Source organism: Argentina silus (assembly GCF_951799395.1).
Source record: "Argentina silus genome assembly, chromosome: 12".
Taxonomy (NCBI): domain Eukaryota; kingdom Metazoa; phylum Chordata; class Actinopteri; order Argentiniformes; family Argentinidae; genus Argentina; species Argentina silus.
Genome location: NC_139666.1, coordinates 3446255 through 3468009, shown reverse-complemented (window position 1 = coordinate 3468009; position 21755 = coordinate 3446255). Strand labels below are relative to the sequence as shown.

General features: G+C 43.6%; 10 protein-coding genes across 10 annotated transcripts; 9 read left to right on the top strand and 1 right to left on the bottom strand.

The window, feature by feature from the left end:
* Positions 1–1110: 1110 nt before the first annotated feature.
* LOC310813181 (olfactory receptor 10J4-like) lies at positions 1111–2007 on the top strand (the record flags this gene model as incomplete). Its single annotated transcript, XM_083682044.1, has 1 exon — positions 1111–2007. One exon carries the CDS (start codon positions 1111–1113, stop codon positions 2005–2007), a length of 897 nt encoding a protein of 298 aa, XP_083538170.1.
* Positions 2008–5036: 3029 nt separating this feature from the next.
* On the top strand, positions 5037–5933 carry LOC310813180 (olfactory receptor 10J4-like; the record flags this gene model as incomplete). Its single annotated transcript, XM_083682043.1, has 1 exon — positions 5037–5933. The coding sequence occupies one exon, from the start codon at positions 5037–5039 to the stop codon at positions 5931–5933; it is 897 nt and encodes a 298-aa protein (XP_083538169.1).
* A 4438-nt stretch (positions 5934–10371) lies between these two features.
* On the bottom strand, positions 10372–10790 carry LOC310812840 (histone H2B; the record flags this gene model as incomplete). Its single annotated transcript, XM_083681552.1, has 1 exon — positions 10372–10790. One exon carries the CDS (start codon positions 10788–10790, stop codon positions 10416–10418), a length of 375 nt encoding a protein of 124 aa, XP_083537678.1. The 3' UTR covers positions 10372–10415.
* A 1039-nt stretch (positions 10791–11829) lies between these two features.
* LOC310812842 (histone H4) lies at positions 11830–12548 on the top strand (the record flags this gene model as incomplete). The annotated part of the gene is made up of 1 exon (XM_083681554.1): positions 11830–12548. The coding sequence occupies one exon, from the start codon at positions 11830–11832 to the stop codon at positions 12139–12141; it is 312 nt and encodes a 103-aa protein (XP_083537680.1). The 3' UTR covers positions 12142–12548.
* A 503-nt stretch (positions 12549–13051) lies between these two features.
* Positions 13052–13650, top strand: LOC310812837 (histone H2B; the record flags this gene model as incomplete). Its single annotated transcript, XM_083681549.1, has 1 exon — positions 13052–13650. One exon carries the CDS (start codon positions 13052–13054, stop codon positions 13424–13426), a length of 375 nt encoding a protein of 124 aa, XP_083537675.1. The 3' UTR covers positions 13427–13650.
* A 1240-nt stretch (positions 13651–14890) lies between these two features.
* Positions 14891–15277, top strand: LOC310812836 (histone H2A; the record flags this gene model as incomplete). Its single annotated transcript, XM_083681548.1, has 1 exon — positions 14891–15277. The coding sequence occupies one exon, from the start codon at positions 14891–14893 to the stop codon at positions 15275–15277; it is 387 nt and encodes a 128-aa protein (XP_083537674.1).
* Positions 15278–15877: 600 nt separating this feature from the next.
* LOC310812834 (histone H3.2) lies at positions 15878–16288 on the top strand (the record flags this gene model as incomplete). Its single annotated transcript, XM_083681546.1, has 1 exon — positions 15878–16288. One exon carries the CDS (start codon positions 15878–15880, stop codon positions 16286–16288), a length of 411 nt encoding a protein of 136 aa, XP_083537672.1.
* Positions 16289–17459: 1171 nt separating this feature from the next.
* Positions 17460–17966, top strand: LOC310812841 (histone H4; the record flags this gene model as incomplete). The annotated part of the gene is made up of 1 exon (XM_083681553.1): positions 17460–17966. The coding sequence occupies one exon, from the start codon at positions 17460–17462 to the stop codon at positions 17769–17771; it is 312 nt and encodes a 103-aa protein (XP_083537679.1). The 3' UTR covers positions 17772–17966.
* Positions 17967–18592: 626 nt separating this feature from the next.
* Positions 18593–18983, top strand: LOC310812838 (histone H2B; the record flags this gene model as incomplete). The annotated part of the gene is made up of 1 exon (XM_083681550.1): positions 18593–18983. One exon carries the CDS (start codon positions 18593–18595, stop codon positions 18965–18967), a length of 375 nt encoding a protein of 124 aa, XP_083537676.1. The 3' UTR covers positions 18968–18983.
* A 1700-nt stretch (positions 18984–20683) lies between these two features.
* LOC310812829 (histone H1-like) lies at positions 20684–21334 on the top strand (the record flags this gene model as incomplete). Its single annotated transcript, XM_083681541.1, has 1 exon — positions 20684–21334. One exon carries the CDS (start codon positions 20684–20686, stop codon positions 21332–21334), a length of 651 nt encoding a protein of 216 aa, XP_083537667.1.
* Between the last annotated feature and the right edge of the window lie 421 nt (positions 21335–21755).

Here is a 21755-nt window from a genome sequence, read left to right as displayed (position 1 = left end):
CCGTCAATTGTTTGATTGTTGAAGTAATTTAATTTTATCTGATACATTTTTGATCTGATAGGAAAGTCCAAACACTGTATGAATTTGTGCTTTAAACATTCTCCATATAAGGCAAGTTTTTAGCAGTGTGAAAATTCTGCTACAATGTAAGAAAAAGAGGCCTTGGTCTCAGTGGGACACCCCTGTATAAAGAAGGGTTCAATAATAATCATAATAATCATAATAATCATATTCAAAATAAGATTTTATGCTCAAAACATTCTCCAAATAAGGCAGGTTTTAAGATAAAGCATCAAAAAGCACATAATGGAAGATCTGCTATCTTCAACAATTGAAAAACAGTAAATTGTCATTGCTTCAATTCTCCTATGAGTCCTCGTCACTGAAGTCACAGAGGAGAGGATGAGCAGTATAAAATACATGTACTTCATTACACAGCAGTGTGGCTGCAGATGTGACAACAACACAAGCAGGTAATCTGAACATGCCCTCAATGGTCTGGAGGCTACTTGGTGATGTATGTCTGGTGCTAATATATTAGTAATACAGAGTACAGCATTTACATAATAGGTTTGAAATAATGTGTTGATAAAGAGTGCATTTTCAGTATTTGTGTAAGCTTTAGATTGTGATATTTTTGCAATATTACCCAATTATGGGGTTTGTAATATAAGGCATGCAAAAAAAGGGAAAACTAAATGGATTGTTTTTGTTACTTTGTAATTTAGTTTGATTGATTTAGCAATAGAAAACATATCTCAATTCACAAGACCTACCTAAGTGTCAGTTATAGTTAAATGGAAATTAGTTGAATCTGAAGTGACATTAAAGGGACATTCACTTTGGGTTCAATAACCAATGATGTGGGATTATGACCCTTCTTGACATTATCTGACAAACTTATAGGTTTAATGTCTCTTTAAGGGCACACCTAGATGAACTGATCAATCAGCTGCTACAGGAGCAGGCCTATGTTGCAGCCCTGCATGCCTCTCCTTCACACAATAGAGAAGCCACTATTCACCAGTGTTTTCTCTCTAATTTCCCAGCTCAGCACCGTTTCTGGCTCAGATGGAAAATGGAACTTCTCCATTCTATTTCTACTTCACTATGTTTGAGGACCAGGGATTCTCCAGATACATTTTCTTTATCTTGTCACTGGTTCTGTATGTTGCCATTATAGTTTCCAATGTTGTCATATTACTTGTCGTATTTCTAGAGAGATCACTGCATGAGCCTATGTATTTTTTCATTTCATGTCTGTCAATCAATTCTCTCTATGGCTCTGCTGGTTTCTTCCCGAGATTCATGATGGATCTCCTCTCTGACTCTCACTTGATATCCCGTCCTGGTTGTTTCACCCAAATATATATTATATATACCTACGCATCATATGAACTCACCATTCTAACCATTATGGCTTATGACAGATATGTTGCAATATGTAAGCCATTACATTACCACAGCATAATGAATTTCAAGGCAGTTTGTCTCTTAATAGCCTTTGCCTGGATCTATCCAGTTTTCTCGCTTGGATTTGCCCTGTTTTTTTCCAGTAGGCTGCCATTGTGTGGTAATCGATTAGCAAGAGTATTCTGCTCTAACTGGTCAATAGTGAAACTCTCATGTCTTGATACTTCAATAAATAATATTGCAGGAATGTTTGTGAGTGCAACTACAGTCTTTCTACCCTTGGGTTTTGTATTATATACTTATTTAAGAATTATACTTGTTTGTAAGAAAAGCTCTTCAGAGTTCAGAGGCAAAGCATTACAAACATGTTTACCTCACATTATTACATTTGTTAACTATTCAATAACTGCGTTTTGTGAACTTACTCTAAGTCGTTATGACGCTAATGAACTAAATCCATTGGTAGTTGTGATTTTATCAATTGAGTTCTTAGTTCTTCCACCAATTTTGAATCCTATTGTTTATGGCCTAAATCTACCAGAAATCCGAAGATTAATTTTGAGACTCTTATTGTCACCCAAAATGGTTTCTTAAATATCTTTGATCTTTTTCTCACTTGCAACTCTTAATCAACGTCGTATGATGTTTTTAAAGAATATTGTTTTGCTAATCTTATGTCAGAGATTCTCTGTAGTGAATTCTGTTGTGCCAGAATAAGAGGAATCTGTGATGTATTTCTGATTGGTATGGCATAATGTGAATTAATAAATGCAGTAATTTAAATATGCATTTTACCACACAAAGTTCTATTTCACGATCTGCAAACAAGATTAATGAAAATTAATTCAGGGTTGAAATTCAAAAAACATATTTCACATAAATCAAATTACATTTTAATACACCATGGATCAAGTGTATTGCCTGTCAAGTTTACATATTATCAGTGTACTGGAAACACCTTGCATCTCAATCTCTAAGTTTTATATATATTTCTTTTTTCACATATTGAGACTTATAAGAGACATGTTTGTAATTTGAATACACCCCCGAACTTTGTTGTCTACGCAGCTTATTGAAATATATTGAATTGGTGCAAATTACGCCTCAATAAATAACCCATTTTGTTTATGAAACACTTTATATCGTTAATTATAGAGTTCAGTCAGTTAACCTGAATAATGTTTTTTATGGAAGGGAACCACATTGTCACTGTCTAATGCGGGAGCACAATCATCCTTCATGGATCAGGACAAGTTCAAATCAAACTTTATTTAAAATGCCCTGCATACGTAATGGGACAGAAATGCCTTTTTTTCCTCTTTTGGCTCCACACTTCAACCGTTGGGCTTGACAGGTGTTTCTGGTAAGTCAGGTGTGTTCTGTCATGTAATTTGTGCAGGTATAAGAGAGCTATTTCAATTTCTAGTATTGGTTCTAGGCTTTGCATTTGCCTTTGGAGTTTGCTATTTGTGTCTGTCAACATGAGGACCAAAGTCAATGACATTTATATAACAATGAATATATAAAAAATATGAAGAAAATAAATCTGAAACATAGCCAAAACCTTAGGCTTGCCAAAATCAACAGTTTGGAACATTGGAAAAAAGCACGGGTGAGCTCAGCAATCGCAAACAAGCCGGTAGGCCAAGGAAGACTTACATAGTGGATGACTGAAGAATGATCACCATAATTAAGAAAAACGCCAAAACAACTGTCCTGCTGATCAGGAACACTCTCCAGGGGGTAGACACGTACATATCTCACTATGTCTCACTACGTGGGGCACAAATGCACATAAAAGCAAGTGAAACCCTCATTTAACATTCACATCCATAGACCTACAACTTAAAAGGCTCTTGATTTTTAAATGTTTGGGGTTATTCTCCTTTCGCTAATATTATGTCATATAATATTAATTCAAGATTCAAGATTCAATTAATATTAATATATCTGTCCCCACAGATTTTCTCAGATAGAATACATCAGCACCAATCGGCTGCCAAAACCAGAGATGTGAGAATTCATAAGTAATGCTGATTCTTTATGCAACTCAGGTGTCCAGAGCTCTCAACTGGATTCCCAATTTTACAGAAGTAACTGTTGTGCCAACTTGTAGGCTGTGTGTTACGAAGTTAGTTAGATTTTTGGCCTAGCACATTTTTAAACAACTGTTTATAATTTTTCTGACACACAAATAGGAAATAAGTGGAATACAGACCTAAGATTGAATGGTGATGTAGTCAAGAAGAGGGAACTGTTGAGGAGCTGATAGAGAGAGAGAAAGACAGACACAGACCAGAGGATAAAGTAGTAATGTCATGGGGCACATGATGTTCAGATAAAATGTAACCTAGGATTATTGCTGAAATGTGGAAGGGTCTATTACATGTTGATCATGTACTTTTGGATCAGATAAATTATATTTTGTAAAACAACTCTGTATGACATCTGATGATGTTTTGCAAACACGTAGTGAGAGTGGACTGGAGGGGTACATACAGTGTGTAGTTATGTGCATTTGAAGAGCCATACATTGTTTGTAGGGATAGGAAAGTCCAATCACCATATGATTTTTTGCTTAAAACATTCTCCATATAAGGCAAGTTTTTAGCTAAAAGCACAGTGTGGAAAATCTGCTACAATATAAGCAGGGTTCCTGTGAAAAAGAGGCCTTGGTCTCAGTGGGACACCCTTGTATAAAGAATGGTTTATTATTATTATTATTATTATTATTTATTAATAAAAGTAATAATAATAATATTAAAAATAAGACTTTATGCTCAAAACATTCTTCATATAAGGCAGGTTTTAAGATAAAGCTTAAAAAAGCACATCATGGAAGATCTACGATTTTCAACAATTGAAAAATAGTAAATTGTCATTGCTTCAATTCTCCTATGAGTCCTTGTCACTGAAGTCACAGAGGAGAGGATGAGCAGTATAAAATACATGTACTTCATTACACAGCAGTGTGGCTGCAGATGTGACAACAACACAAGCAGGTAATCTGAACATGCCCTCAATGGTCGGAAGGCCACTTGGTGATGTATGTCTGGTGCTAATATATTAGTAATACAGAGTACAGCATTTACATAATAGGTTTGAAATGATGTGCCATATTGATAAAGAGTGCATTTTCAGTATTTGTGTAAGCTTTAGATTGTGATATTTTTGCAATATTACCCAATTATGGGGTTTGTAATATAAGGCATGCAAAAAAAAGGGAAAACTAATTGGATTGTTTTTGTTACTTTGTAATTTAGTTTGATTGATTCAGCAATAGAAAACATATCTCAATTCATAAGACCTACCTAAGTGTCAGTTATAGTTAAAGGGAAATTAGTGGAATCTGAAGTGACATTAAAGGGACAATGATGTGGGATTACGATGCTTCTTGACATTATCTGACAAACTTGTAAGTTTAATGTCTCTTTAAGGGCACACCTAGATGAACTGATCAATCAGCTGCTACAGGAGCAGGCCGATGTTGCAGCCCTGCATGCCTCTCCTTCACACAGTAGAGACGACACTATTCACCAGTGTTTTCTCTCTAATTTCCCAGCTCAGCACCGTTTCTGGCTCACATGGAAAATAGAACTTTTCCATTCTATTTCTATTTCACCATGTTTGAGGACCAGGGATTCTCCAGATACATTTTCTTCATCTTGTCACTGGTTCTGTATGTTGCCATTATAGCTTCCAATGTTGTCATATTACTTGTCGTATTTCGAGAGAGGTCACTGCATGAGCCTATGTATTTTTTCATTTCATGTCTGTCAATCAATTCTCTCTATGGCTCTGCTGGTTTCTTTCTTAGAGTCATGATGGATCTCCTCTCTGACTCTCACTTGATATCCCGTCCTGGTTGTTTCACCCAAATATATATCATACATACCTACTCATCATATGAACTCACCATTTTAAGCATTATGGCTTATGACAGATATGTTGCAATATGTAAGCCATTACATTACCACAGCATAATGAATGTAAAGCCAGTTTGTCTCTTAATTGCCTTTGCCTGGATATATCCCATTTTTTCTATTGGATTTTGTGTATACTTGGCCATTATGCTGCCATTGTGTAATAATCAAATACAAAGAGTATTTTGCCACAACTGGTCTGTGGTGAAGCTGTCATGTGTCGACACTCAATTAAATAATATTGCAGGAATGTTTGTTGCTGCAACTACCGTCTTTTTACCCTTGGGTTTTGTATTATATACTTACTTAAGAATTCTACTTGTTTGTAAGAAAAGTTCTTCAGAGTTCAGAGGCAAAGCATTACAAACATGTTTACCTCACATTATTACATTTGTTAACTATTCAATAACCGCGTTTTGTGAACTTGCTCTCAGTCGTTATGACGCTAATGAACTAAATCCATTGGTAGTTGTGATTTTATCAATTGAGTTCTTAGTTCTTCCACCAATTTTGAATCCTCTTGTTTATGGCCTAAATCTACCAGAAATCCGAAAATTAATTTTGAGACTCTTATTGTCACCCAAAATGGTTTCTTAAATATCTTTGATCTTTTTCTCACTTGCAACTCTGAATCAACGTCGTATGATGTCTTTAAAGAATATTGTTTTACTAATCTTATGTCAGAGATTCTCTGTATTGAATTCTGTTGTGCCAGAATAAAAGGAATCTGTGATGTATTTCTGATTGGTATGGCATAATGTGAATAAATAAATGCAGTAATTTAAATATGCATTTTACCACACAAAGTTCTATTTCACGATCTGTAAACAAGATTAATGAAAATTAATTCAGGGTTGAAATTCAAAAAACATATTTCACATAAATCAAATTACATTTTAATACACCGTGGATCAAATGTATTGCCTGTCAAGTTTACATATTATCTGTGTACTGGAAACACCTTGCATCTCAATCTCAATCTCTCTCTATATATACATATATTTTTTAAGAGACATGTTTGATATTTCAATACACCCCCGAACTTGTTGTGGTTCATCAGAAATATGAGCATTTGTTGGCTACGCAGCTTATTGAAATATATTGAATTTGTGCAAATTACGCCTCAATAAATAACCCATTTTGTTTAATAAACACTTTATATCGTTAATTATAGAGTTCAGTCAGTTAACCTGAATAATGTTTTGTATGGAAGGGAACCACATTGTCACTGTCCAATGCGGGAGCACAATCATCCTTCATGGAGCAGGACAAGTTCAAATCAAACTTTATTTACAGTGCCCTGCATACGTAATGGGACAGAAATGCCTTTTTTTCCTCTTTTGGCTCTACACTTCAACCGTTTGACTTGACAGGTGTTTCTGGTAAGTCAGGTGTGTTCTGTCATGTAATTTTTGCAGGTATAAGAGAGCTATTTCAATTTCTAGTATTGGTTCTAGGCTTTGCATTTGCCTTTGGAGTTTGCAATTTGTGTCTGTCAACATGAGGACCAAAGTCAATGACATTTATATAACAATGAATATATAAAAAATATGAAGAAAATAAATCTGAAACATAGCCAAAACCTTAGGCATGCCAAAATCAACAGTTTGGAACATTGGAAAAAAGCACGGGTGAGCTCAGCAATCGCAAACAAGCCGGTAGGCCAAGGAAGACTTACATAGTGGATGACTGAAGAATGATCACTATAATTAAGAAAAACGCCAAAACAACTGTCCTGCTGATCAGGAACACTCTCCAGGGGGTAGACACGTACATATCTCACTATGTCTCACTACGTGGGGCACAAATGCACGTAAAAGCAAATGAAACCCTCATTTAACATTCACATCCATAGACCTACAACTTAAAAGGCTCTTGATTTTTAAATGTTTGGGGTTATTCTCCTTTCGCTAATATTATGTAATATAATATTAATTCAACATTCAATTAATTTTAATATATCTGTCCCCACAGATTTTCTCAGACAGAATACATCAGCACCAATCGGCTGCCAAAACCAGAGATGTGAGAATTCATAAGTAATGCTGATTCTTTATGCAACTCAGGTGTCCAGAGCTCTCAACTGGATTCCCAATTTTACAGAAGTAACTGTTGTGCCAACTTGTAGGCTGTGTGTTACGAAGTTAGTTAGATTTTTGGCCTAGCACATTTTCAAACAACTGTTTATAATTTTTCTGACACACAAGTAGGAAATAAGTGGAATACAGACCTAAGATTGAATGGTGATGTAGTCAAGAAGAGGGAACTGTTGAGGAGCTGATAGAGAGAGAGAAAGACAGACACAGACGAGAGGATAAAGCAGTAATGTCATGGGGCACATGATGTTCAGATAAAATGTTACCTAGGCTACTATTGCTGAAAGGAGGAAGGGTCTTTTACATGTTGATCATGTACTTTTGGATCAGATAAATTATATTTTGTAAAACAACTCTGTATGACATCTGATGATGTTTTGAATACACGTGCTGAGAGTGGACTGGAGGGGTTTTTCTGATGTCAAGGAACACCCATATCAAGAAACGCCCGAATTGCGGTCTGCAATTACACCCTACTGGGTTGTCCCTAGCAAAAGCTCCCTCCCTCTGCAACAACTCCACAAAAAAGAGGCAGGCAACAGCGCGCTCTCCCTGTAAAGGCTGGTCTCAATCACATCCTCATAGCGGAGATAAATGCACCCCTCATTACCTCTGAAGTCTTACTTCTACTAGTACTCATCGTGAAAATGTATGGCATTGGAAAAGGAGGAAAGGGACTCGGATAAGGAGGCACCAAGCGTCCTCACAAAGTTCTCTGCGAGTTCTCTCTGTGAGTTCTCAGTTCTCCAGGCTATCACCAAGCCGGCTATTCACCACCTGGCTCGCCGTGGGGGTATCAAGCTTATCTCTGGTCTGATCTACAAAGAGACCTGTGGTGTGTTGAAGGTGTTCCGGGAGAACATGATCTGTGATACCGTCACCTAGACCGAGCATGCCAAGAGGAAGCCCTCCAACATTGGGTAAGGTTACGTTACATTTGGCATGGGGAACTGCCTTCCCGAGATGATGTGGGAGTTAATCTCCTGTTCAGAAGTCAGGTGGATAGAGCTGACGGATATTTTCTCCTTCATAACCCGTCCTAATAAAAGGGATTTTGAGCGGTGTTTCTTTGACAACGTCCCCTTTGAGAAGGTTTCTCGAACTCCATTCCACCCGAGCCCAAACATCTGATTGGGAGAAGTGGGAGTTTGAGTCTTCCATTAGTCCTGACGAGAAGTCGTAGTCAAATTCTGGATGGGTGGAGTAGCTGACGAGGATGTCCACCTCTTCTTGCAGCGCTACTACACCATCTTGCGTCCTCCACCCAAGCCGGTAGACCAATTTGGTGTATGGTATGGCGTCCGTAAGTACTTTGTACAAGCTAAGCGCCAGTCCAAGGGGTCTCTGCTCGAAATCCCCCACACGATATCCCTGGGACCGTACAGCGGGAGAGTCTATTATCCTGGACAGGCCAGTCGCTGTTACGTTTGTAACGCAACTGATCATCTGGCAAAGGAATGTAACACCGTAAAATGCTGGAAGTGCTGTGGATTTGGACATAAGGCGAGGGAGTACACCAACAAGTGCACGCTGTGCGGGAGGAGTGGTCAGTCCTTTCTCAACTGCCCTCAGTTGTACAGTAATAGAGCCAGGGGTAGAGGGATGGAGAGGGAGCAGGAGGAAGAGGAAGACGCCGATGCAGCCTCCCTCCAACCTCCGCCCCAGCAGCAGCAGCAGCAGCAAACCCAGCCGGGAGAAAGGAGAGGAGGAGATGACATCCCGGAGAACCCACAGAGACCAGAGGCGTCCATGGAAAGACAGGAGCAACCCACCTCAGCCGACCCCTGTGACTGAGGCTGAGGGAGAGACATGTCCTGAGCAAGGGTGAATCGGAGGGGAGCTATGATCGGCGATTGGTCATGGTCATGTAGAGACGGAAGGAGGCCTGGAACCACCTCTGTACCTCTCTGCCCTTTTTCCACCCCTGTCCGACTCATCTTGGTCTCTTACCAGCCAAGGAGGAAAAAAGATCATCCCCACCCATCCAGATCCACAAATGGTCCAATCACTAGCACTTCCAACCTCGTAAAGAAAGACAAACGGGGAGGAGTGAAGAAAAAGAAAGAACATCAACAACTATGTTTGCGTCATCTCGAGCATCTTTTTATTTAATGTGTTTTTCCTACAATTTAAAATAATCTTTATTACATTCCATTAAGAATGTGTTATTCCCACTCATAAAATGACATTCACCATAATACACATACTTACCATATCTGATGCCTACCCCCCTTGTGTTTTCTCTCTGCAACACTAAAAACAACAACAAAAGAAACAACCAATACAACACAGCAACAACCAGAATGCAACAATGATGTCCCCCCGTATCCAAAGCAAAAGTCTAAAAACGGTACGAGTCCAATGAAAAGGAGAGACCGACAGTCCATGTATGCAGCCACAGTTATGTTCATAACCTGCCATGGGACAGATCGTCAGTTATTTATGTCAAGTCGTCCTTTTTCTCAATTAAGCCCGCATTTCTTTCTTTTATTTCGCATTTTATGTACTCATTATGCATCGAGTCCAGCATAACTGTGTTACTTCAGACGTCATACTTTCAGAGAACAACCCATACATGACGGATTTTAAATTAGTATCAATATTGAGGCCTATGGCTCGACGTTTTGTTTGAGACACATTGTGAATCAATTATATAAAAAAAATAAAAAAAATAATCCACCTTTGTCCCCAGAAATTGGCCATGCGCGTACTTACCCGTGTTCATTGTATTCAGAAGGACTGCTTATTAGAAAGATAAAAAAAACACAACAATCCAGCAGTTGAACGAGACAATGGCAGAGAAATAACAAAAGATGCGCTAAATCTCCGGCACTCGCTCATGACAATGTAATCATTAATACTACTGAACACTGACTGCAACGTAGCACGCTCAAGGTCAACTCTATGGCACTGCTCTCTCATTGACAGGGTGGGTGGCTCTTAAAAGAGCCTTTGGGTTTAGTAGAGCAGGCGAAAACGCTGTTTACTTGGAGCTGGTGTACTTGGTCACGGCCTTGGTGCCCTCGGACACGGCGTGCTTGGCCAGCTCACCGGGGAGCAGCAGACGCACGGCGGTCTGGATCTCCCTGGAGGTGATGGTAGAACGCTTGTTGTAGTGGGCCAGGCGAGAGGATTCTCCGGCGATGCGCTCGAAGATGTCGTTGACGAAGGAATTCATGATTCCCATGGCCTTGGAAGAGATGCCGGTGTCGGGGTGGACCTGCTTCAGGACCTTGTACACGTAGATGGCGTAGCTCTCCTTCCTGGACTTTCTGCGCTTCTTGCCGCCTTTGCCGGCGGTCTTAGTGACGGCTTTCTTGGAACCCTTCTTGGGCGCTGACTTCGCTGGCTCGGGCATGGTGCTGACGTCTCGTTGCTTTACAGAAACGAATGTGAAGACAGTGTATGCTCACCCACCATATGAAGGGGGAGCTATGCAAATTCTGTGGCTCTAGACACTCGAGGCAGTAAGTTTACAAAATCCCAGCCTTGCTCTGGCGCTCAAAACAGGTGCATGCGTCACGGACAAAGAAAATTATCTGCGCGCGCGTACACCGCGCGCCCCCTGCCCCCCCGTACCTCCCTCCTTTACTATGGCGAGATACAGTATCTCACACGTAGAAAAGATACATTAATACGTAAAAAAACATGGAAGAATGAGAAAGATGATATGATAGGGAATGGTACAAAACGTCCACCACACTCCAATATTTTATATAAGCGGGACGACAGAAAAAATACTATGGAAATTGAAATTGAGGCCTACAGCATATTGGGGAATCGGATCTTCTCAGGATTTCCCCCTTTTGTTAAAACAAATACTTGTGTAGCCCGAGCTATTCCAAAACAGTGGCTCACTTGTTCACCCAAGGTTATTGAGTTGATGTTATTGAATTTTGGTTTGTTGAAATGCCTGCAAACTGGTGTCTCTTTACTTAACCTTTATTTACACAGGTCAATGCCATTGAGATAGCATCTCCTTTTCAAGAGAGACTTGTCCAGACTTGACCTGGTCTCTTACATTAAAAATGAAAGAAGTTCGTCTTTATCTTGGTGAGGTTTTCCCTGGTTGTCTGGGGACCCCCTGCAAGCTCTCTGTTTTCTGTTTCAAAGTGTTGTGGTGAACCCCACCGGGGTCCTAGGACCGCTGGTTGAGCATCCCTGATCACTTTCTCCCTACCAACATGTTATCCAGCTCTCGCGATACTGCAGTGTGGGTTTGGGGACTGTCCCCAGCAGAAGCTCCTCCCTTTACAACACCCACCAGCATAAAACTAGAGGATGGCGACAGCGCGCGTTTCCTGTAAAGACTGGTCTCAATCACGTCCTCGTAGTGAACATAAATTCGTCCCATGTTACTCTGCTGAGTTATTCGCTACTCGTATCGAAACCTGAAAATGTCTGGACGAGGAAAAGGTGGTAAAGGACTGGGGAAAGGAGGCGCTAAGCGTCATCGCAAAGTTCTCCGTGATAACATCCAGGGAATCACCAAGCCCGCTATTCGCCGTCTGGCTCGCCGTGGGGGTGTTAAGCGTATTTCTGGTCTGATCTACGAAGAGACCCGCGGTGTGTTGAAGGTGTTCCTGGAGAACGTGATCCGTGATGCCGTCACCTACACCGAGCATGCCAAGAGGAAGACCGTCACCGCCATGGATGTTGTCTACGCTCTGAAGCGCCAGGGACGCACCCTGTACGGCTTCGGCGGTTAAAATACTCCCAACGTCAACAACCCGACTTTAAATCCAAAGGCTCTTTTAAGAGCCACCCATCTCCACACAAAAAAGTTGATTCCATGTTTAGGACAACCTGTTAATTAAACAAATTGAATTGGCATGTGTCTCGAAAGGATGGGTAGGCGTTTTATGTCCCGCCCTGATTTGTCTCACAAATGGGGTCCTATATAGGAGGACGTGGGAACATACGGGCATAGATGCCTTTCGGGCAGGCCCCATACCAAAGTGATGTTTGTCATAATGAAACACTCCCACAATGCTCAACCCGAAACCGTCCTTAGGCCTAAAGGTTCTCAGAAATTCGAGCCGACTGAAACATGTGTTGTAAGAATTGGAGCAGGAGGAGGTTAAACGTCGATGAAAACACTGATACGTAAAGTCAGTTTGGGGTACAATGTTATCAATAAATACCTTGTTTCTGTTATGTATTTCTATTGCTTGTCATTATTGATTCACATTATTTTGTCCTCGTTTGCAGTGGTTATCAAGCGGTATTTTCGCTTCTATGTCTGCCCATGTCAGATGAACTTGCGGGATGTGGGTTAGTGTTAGTATAGGGTTAGTAAAGTATTGGAGAATGATGGACGTTTTGTATCATTCCCTATCATATTATCGTTCTCATTCTTCCCTGTTTTTACATATTGATGTGTCTTTTCTACGTGTGAGATACTGTATGTCGCCATAGTAAAGGATGTACGCGCGCAGATCATTTTCTTTGTCCGTGACGCATGCCTCTATTTTGAGCGCCAGAGCAAGGCTGGGATTTTGTAAACTTCCTGCCTCGAGTGTCTAGAGCCACAGAATTTGCATAGCTCCCCCTTCATATGGTGGGTGAGCATACACTGTCTTCATATTCGTTTCTGTAAAGCAACGAGACATCAGCACCATGCCCGAGCCAGCGAAGTCAGCGCCCAAGAAGGGCTCCAAGAAAGCCGTCACCAAGACCGCCGGCAAAGGCGGCAAGAAGCGTAGAAAGTCTAGGAAGGAGAGCTACGCCATCTACGTGTACAAGGTCCTGAAACAGGTCCACCCCGACACCGGCATCTCTTCCAAGGCCATGGGAATTATGAATTCCTTCGTTAACGACATCTTCGAGCGCATCGCCGGCGAATCCTCTCGCCTGGCCCACTACAACAAGCGTTCTACCATCACCTCCAGGGAGATCCAGACCGCCGTGCGTCTGCTGCTCCCCGGTGAGCTGGCCAAGCACGCCGTGTCCGAGGGCACCAAGGCCGTGACCAAGTACACCAGCTCCAAGTAAACAGCGTTTACCCCTGCTCTGCTAACCCCAAAGGCTCTTTTAAGAGCCACCCACCCTGTCAATGGGAGGGCAGTTCCATAGAGTAGACTCTGAGCGTGATATGTTGGAGTCTGTGTTATAGTATTAATGATCAACACGGCGTTACAATGTTCTGTGATTCTAGTTGTTACATTGTCATGAGGGAGTGCCGGAGATTTAGCGCTCCTTTTTTTGTTCTTTCTCTGCCGTTGTCTCGTTCGACTGCTGGGTTGTTGTGTTTTACTGTGTGTTCGTAATAAACAGTTTATCTGAATAGTTGAAGTGATCTTGTTTTTATGTATTCTCTTTTCTCAGTTTATTTAACTATTTATTAGGTTGAGGATACAAGGTGGAAGCTGTTGTTGTGGTGGGTCTTATGGTCTCCTCTCGGGCCTGAGTCCTCTGCTGTGGTCAGGTGCATTTTAATGAAAGTGGTGGGGAGTTGGGTTTGCCTACTGATAATTCTGCTGACCAATAACATTTGTGTCTTGTTTCTCTATCTCTGCAATGACTTTTTCATATGTGGAGTCCTTTGAGGATAACCTGCTTTGATGGTCTCTCCTGTGGGTAGCCATCCCTCCTCTGCTGGTCAATGCGACATGAAAGTTGGGCCCCAGAAAAGGAGTCCTCTGGCTATGGGGTGAGTAGTCTGTTTAGGGATGGAATATCTTTAGCAAAAACCAGGATCCCTCCTCTCCTCAATGGACTAGTTTCAGCAATGGAATGGTTGGTTTGCAACGCTTTATTTCTTGTGTTATTTTGCTGTCAGAGTCAAAAGTATTGCGGTCAAAATTGTCGATGCTTACAGGGGGGATGCATTAATATTGTTATTATTATTATTATTATTATTATGTGGGACGAGACTCACAAAGGCCCAATCCCATTTCTTATTTTTACCCCTACCCCTCTTTTTCGAGTGCCCCTCACTTTTCGACTTGCCCCTCAAAACAGAGTTCCAAGGGGTAATGGTTGAAATCTTCCCCTTTAAAATGTGACAACCTTCAAGACCCTGATACGTCATCAGTATGCAAATGTACATGGAAATATGTCAAAATGCGGGACTGTCATGCACAAATCAGCCTTAAAACAATGTTGTAACGCTAGCTAGCTGGAGACATCAGCATATTAGGGATCTTTTGCTATGCTTGACGATGTTTATCATAATACCCTACCCCTACGCGTAAACGCGCAAAACGGAGGGGTAGGGGCAAGGGGTGTATTGGGATTGGGCCAATGACTGAGTGAAACAGCGGCCGGCGGGAAAGCGCTCGCGTCTCCTCTCAGGGGCCGGGTTTGTCCGACGCTCGTGGATTGGATGAGGTGTCATCGACCCGGTGGCCAATGAACGCCGGTCAGGGCGTGCTATAAGAACGATATTTTACACATATGAACCCTATATCACACTATATTCTTCACCCGTCACGAAATCCATCTAAAGTCTAAAATATGTCAGGAAGAGGTAAAACCGGAGGCAAGGCCAGGGCCAAGGCAAAGACCCGTTCTTCCCGCGCTGGACTGCAGTTCCCCGTGGGTCGTGTGCACAGACTCCTGCGCAAGGGTAACTATGCCCAGCGTGTGGGCGCTGGTGCACCGGTCTACCTGGCCGCCGTGCTCGAGTACCTGACTGCTGAGATCCTGGAGTTGGCTGGCAACGCCGCTCGCGACAACAAGAAGACGCGTATTATCCCCCGTCATCTGCAGCTAGCCGTCCGTAACGACGAGGAGCTGAACAAACTCCTGGGCGGTGTGACCATCGCTCAGGGTGGTGTGCTGCCCAACATCCAGGCAGTGCTGCTCCCCAAGAAGACCGAGAAGGCCGTCAAAGCCAAGTAAATCTACCACTGCGGCATTGACTCCACTACTCAACCCCAAAGGCTCTTTTAAGAGCCAACTACTTGCTTCCAAAGGTGCAATGCTTCCGTCCTCTGAATTGTTTGTGTGCGATGAGTACCTTATGGTATCTCGTGATGTAGTCTTCAATTTCATTTCACGGTCCCATAATTGATCAAAATAGCCAACATTTCAGCAGCTGAAAAGAACAGACAGTGCATTTATTGGACTATTATTTATATATATATGTATATATTGACAGATGGTTATTGTTTGAGTGGTTATAGATGAACGGACAAGTTTTAAAAAATCACGCGAGAGAGATCTACCGAGTTTTGTGTAGGTCGCAAGTTCTGCGGTACCTAACCAGGGAGGGGGGGGGGGAAACAAAGGAAATGCGGAAGGGTTTTTGGGTTTGAATTTATGGCGGGCAGGGGTTGAAGGGGTTCATGTCCTATGACAGCCGGGGAAGGAGGTGACAAAGGGCCAATGAGCTCGTCGACAGTCGCCGCCCAATCGGGGCACGACGGCCCCGGCTTTATAAACTGAACATGGTCGTTTTACGGTTATCTATACTCTGACCGCAATAAGGAGGTTAGCGCCATGGCCAGAACCAAGCAAACCGCTCGCAAGTCCACCGGTGGCAAAGCCCCCAGGAAGCAGCTTGCCACTAAGGCTGCGCGTAAAAGCGCTCCGGCGACCGGTGGCGTGAAGAAGCCTCACCGTTACAGGCCCGGCACCGTGGCACTGAGGGAGATCCGTCGTTACCAGAAGTCCACCGAGTTGCTGATCCGCAAGCTGCCCTTCCAGCGCCTGGTGAGAGAAATTGCCCAAGATTTCAAGACCGACCTGCGCTTCCAGAGTTCGGCTGTGATGGCCCTGCAGGAGGCTAGCGAGGCGTACCTGGTCGGTCTGTTCGAGGACACCAACCTGTGCGCCATCCACGCCAAGAGAGTGACCATCATGCCCAAAGACATCCAGCTGGCCCGTCGCATCCGCGGAGAGCGTGCCTAAGATGCCAAGTCGCTAAGAGACTGACTTAAACAAATACCCAAAGGCTCTTTTCAGAGCCACCTCCATATCTTCCTCAGAGGCGTGTTTCCATTTACCTCCCGTATGGTCTGAATCTTCATTATAGGTGACACTACTTCAGTCAATGAGTACATTTCCGTTTATGGCATTTAGCAGACGCCTTTACCCAAAGCGACTTACATCAATGCATTTGTTTAAGTAAGTGAATCATCTATCCAACAGTCATCATAAGACAAAGTAATCAATGCTCACACCAGGGGCCATTGGCAGTCGTAATGCCAGTAGGCTAATTTTTTATTTATTTTTTAAGTGTATTTTATTAGCAGGAGAGAACTTGTACAGGGGTGGTAGCGGGGGAGAAGAGGTCTCGGTTGGGGTTAGGGTTAGTATAGGGGGGGTAGTGAGGGTGTCTTTAGGAGGGACTGTTAACATGTAGCTTGAAGAGATAGGTTTTCAATCTACGGCCGAACACTTGAAAGGGAAGCATCCAGAACAGCGCAGCACTGTAGCGAAGTGTTGATGCTAGCTGGCAGGCTATGTAGCTAGGAAGCTATTGCTAAGTAGGCCTCTGCTGAGGCCTACAGCATATTGGGGAATCGGGTCTTCTCAGGAATTCCCCCTTTTGTTAAAGCAAATACTTGTGTAGCCCGAGCTATTCCAAAACAGTGGCTCACTTGTTCACCCAAGGTTAGTTGATGTTATTGAGTTGTGATTGTTTAAACGCCTGCAAACAGGTGTCTCTTTACTTAACCTTTATTTATACAGGTCAATGCCATTGAGAACTATTTTTCAAGAAAGACCTTACATTACAAGTGAAATAGAAGTTAGTCTTTATCTTGGTGAGGTTTTCCCTAGTTGTCTAGGGACTCCCTGAAACCTCTGTTTGTGTGTTGTGGTGACCTCCGCTGGTTGAGCATCCCTGATCACTTTCTCCCTGCCTACATGTTATCCAGCTCTCGCGATACTGCAGTGTGGGTTTAGGGGCTGTCCCTTGCAGAAGCTCCTCCCTTTACAACACCCACCAGCACAACTCGTGGCAGGGGACAGCGCGCGCTTCATGTAAAGACTGGTCTCAATCACGTCCTGTTAGCGAACTTAAATTCGCCCCGTCTTACTCCGCTGAGCCATTCACTACACATATTGAACTTTAAGAATGTCTGGACGAGGAAAAGGTGGTAAAGGACTGGGGAAAGGAGGCGCTAAGCGTCATCGCAAAGTTCTCCGTGATAACATCCAGGGGATCACCAAGCCCGCTATTCGCCGTCTGGCTCGCCGTGGGGGTGTTAAGCGTATTTCTGGTCTGATCTACGAAGAGACCCGCGGTGTGTTGAAGGTGTTCCTGGAGAACGTGATCCGTGATGCCGTCACCTACACCGAGCATGCCAAGAGGAAGACCGTCACCGCCATGGATGTTGTCTACGCTCTGAAGCGCCAGGGACGCACCCTGTACGGCTTCGGCGGTTAAAATACTCCCAACCCCAACAGCCCGACTTTAAATCCAAAGGCTCTTTTAAGAGCCACCCATCTCCACCCAAGAGAGTTGATTCCATGTTTAGGACAACCTGTAAATTTAAAGTTGTCTTTATAAGATAATCAATTACTGTGATCAACATTATAACAAATAACAACAATTCTTGTTGACCTCGAAATAAATGCTTAAGATGGCTGTGTAAATAACCAGATCAACATCTCCTTCAGATATATGAACCGTGTAGAGAGCTGCGCATATCGTTATCATAATTCCGTGACATGGACATATTCGTTACATCATTGCTAAAATCATTGCCTTGTCTCTATAACATGGCAACGTTAAATCGCTGAACAATCAAAAAAAAAAATATATAGGAATTGACTGTGCTGTAACAACATCCCTTTAGCTGATTGTTAAAATAGGGAACAAATAATACCTTTATTTGTATAGTGCTTTTCTAAACAAGGTTACGAATTGCTAAATGTAGCAGGCAATGCATGTTCTTGCTAAATAGTCTTTTTTTCTGTCGTCCCGCTTATATAATGGACTTTTTGTACCATTCCCTATCATATTATAATTCTCATTCTTCCCTGTTTTTTACGTGTGAGATACTGTATGTCGCCATAGTAAAGGAGGGAGGTATTGGGGGAGATCATTTTCTTTGTCTGTTTTGAGCGCCAGAGCAAGGCTGGGATGGTGTAAACTTCCTGACTTGTGTCTAGAGCCACAGAATTTGCATAGCTCCCCCTTCATATAAGGGGTGAGCAAACACTGTCTTTACATTCGTTTCTGTAAAGCAACGAGACGTCAGCACCATGCCCGAGCCAGCGAAGTCAGCGCCCAAGAAGGGCTCCAAGAAAGCCGTCACCAAGACCGCCGGCAAAGGCGGCAAGAAGCGCAGAAAGTCCAGGAAGGAGAGCTACGCCATCTACGTGTACAAGGTCCTGAAGCAGGTCCACCCCGACACCGGCATCTCTTCCAAGGCCATGGGAATTATGAATTCCTTCGTCAACGACATCTTCGAGCGCATCGCCGGCGAGTCCTCTCGCCTGGCTCACTACAACAAGCGTTCTACCATCACCTCCAGGGAGATCCAGACCGCCGTGCGTCTGCTGCTCCCCGGTGAGCTGGCCAAGCACGCCGTGTCCGAGGGCACCAAGGCCGTCACCAAGTACACCAGCTCCAAGTAAACAGCGTTTTCGCCTGCTCTACTAAACCCAAAGGCTCTTTTAAGAGCCACCCACCCTCTCAATGAGAGAGCAGTTCCATAGAGTTGACTTTGAGCGTGCTATGTTGGAGTCGGTGTTCAGTAGTATTAATGTTTAATAACTTGGTGTTACAATGTTCTGTGATTCCACAGTGAACACGGCTAATTACACTACATTCATGGTCCATTTCTGGGAACATAATTTTTTTTTCTTTCATGGACACATGAGTCATGGTGCTGTCAATACATTACCAACTGCCCACTTGTCTATCGATAAAATGCCTTCATATGTCATATTTGACACTGCTTACATTGCAGTGAGTGCATACCTTTTTCGTATCATCCCGATGACGTTAGGCTGGCCAAATATGTGCAGTGACTTGGAGTGGTCCAGTTTGATTGCTTAGGTTGGGTTAGGGTTATTGCTTTGATTAGGCCTGTGTTTTCATTTAACTTTACTACCCATTTGTTTATGAATTTCTGCACGCTTGGTCCTCTTCTAACCTGTTTTATTCTGATTTCCCTATTTTATTTTCCCTCCTATGTGAAGCGCGTTGTAATCTGCTTTGAAATAGTGTTACATAAATTAAGTTATTATTAGCCAGCACAAACGTAAGGTTACTTACTATCGATTGTAGTTATACTAGTCTTCCTTCGGCTGTTGATATTGCCGTCGTCTTCATCGTCAGTCATTTCATATTCACCATGATTACAAATGCAGGCATTTGGATGTCTATCTCCAAGAGGGACGACACAAGTCACAAGGCACCAATCAAAAGCTTATTGAATGTCAGGAGGAGTGATTACAATGCTTGGTAATTGATTGTGGAGTCTTCCTCACTGTAGACCTGTCCTGTCCTGTCGAAGATGAGGGGAAAACACTTTAGACTATTGACATGCAGCCAACATCAAACTAGTCCAGCAACTCGCTTTCGGTCACTCACTCCTCATCAAGAGCCATAACATGGTTCAGGTGTGCTGCTCGAATCGGCAACTTCCTCCCAGTCAGCGGAGATGTCCCGCAACCGGTGTATATCAATGCCGAGTCAAGAAGCACCACTACCCCGGTCCACAAACACAATGAGAGAGAGGACCGTCTCGAAACATACGGACAAGCGCCCAGCCCCGTCGGCTGTGTTTTACCGCCCCCAAAGGAGCTCATATTTAAGACACCCCGCACCACATCGGGGGACCCTCAACCTGTTTACTCCCTCGCCAGACAACCAGGCTACCTGGACAACGTGTGCTTGTCGCGATCGTATGCACTTTTAGCCTCTTTAGGAGGCAAATAGTACAGGAAAAGCTGTGCGCATCGCACTCTCCGACGGTCGAACGGTGGCGTTTTGAGCGAATCACAAGAAAACACACTAGGCCTTCGTGGCCCACATGACTTCATTCTAAACGGAGACAAGTCTGCTCGCTGGCCCCTTCGCATTTGGACCTCAACTCGGCTCCACCGGTGATTTTTGGTCCGTTATTGGCGAGGAGAAAACACAGGCGCGAGACCATTTCGGCAGCTACGACTGCCGACCAGGGATAGTTGAGTCTGCATGGTTCTCATGACGCCTTTAAGGACAGCCCCCTACGCTTGGTTGAGGTTCTTTAGTACAGAGCAGCGTCGTAGACTCACTTGTAGCCTTACTACAGTGTGCACTATTACAGATTGTGCCTACCGGAACAAACGAGGCTTTTTACAGACATGGCAGAAGTCGCACCAGCCCCCGCCGCCGCGCCGGCCAAGGCACCCAAGAAGAAGGCAGCAGCCAAGCCCAAGAAAGCCGGCCCCAGCGTCGGCGAGCTCATCGTCAAGGCTGTGTCCGCATCCAAGGAGAGGAGCGGCGTGTCCCTGGCCGCGCTCAAGAAGACGCTGGCGGCTGATGGCTACGACGTGGAGAAGAACAACTCCCGCGTCAAGCTCGCCGTCAAGAGCCTCGTCACCAAGGGCACTCTGCACCAGACTAAGGGTACCGGTGCCTCCGGCTCCTTCAAGCTCAACAAGAAGGCCGTTGAGGTGGCCAAGAAGCCGGCGAAGAAAGCCACAACCCCGAAACCCAAAAAGGCGGCCACAAAGAAGCCTGCCGCGGCTAAGAAGGCAGTAGCAAAGAAGCCCGCCGCCCCTAAGAAGTCTCCAAAGAAGGCAAAGAAGTCCGCGGCAGTCGTTAAGAAGGCCACCAAGAGCCCCAAGAAGGTCAAGAAACCCGCAGCGGCCAAGAGCCCCAAGAAAGCTCTGGCAAAGAGCCCCAAGAAGGCTCCTGCGAAGAGCCCCAAAAAGGCCGCCAAGGTAGCGAAGCCCAAAGCAGCAAAGCCCAAGGTAGCCAAGGCAAAGAAGGCAGCCCCGAAGAAGAAGTGAACATTCAAACAGTGTTCGTGTCGACAATTGTACCACAAAAAGGCTCTTTTAAGAGCCACACACCTTTCCATGAAAAGTGCATTTTCCATTCATGTTGACAGAGAAACTATCGAATCGAGTTTATATTTTAAAAAGTACAATTCACACCGGTCTCAACCACTGACCTATATACATGACAAAGGGATTTAACAACTAGGCCTAGTTTACACACACTTTTACGCACCATGTAATGTCTCACTCGGTCGGTCTGACCGCGGGAGAGGGGAGAGGAGAAGGGTGGGGGTATGCCGGAGTCCATAACATTTACTTTAATCAGCATATAGATGTAGTTCCTCTTTCCGTTGTTACATTTGGAAAGAAATGCGCGGGCCATAATAGTCAACATTTCGCTGTAAAGTCAGTCAGAAGTAGTGAGAGAGCT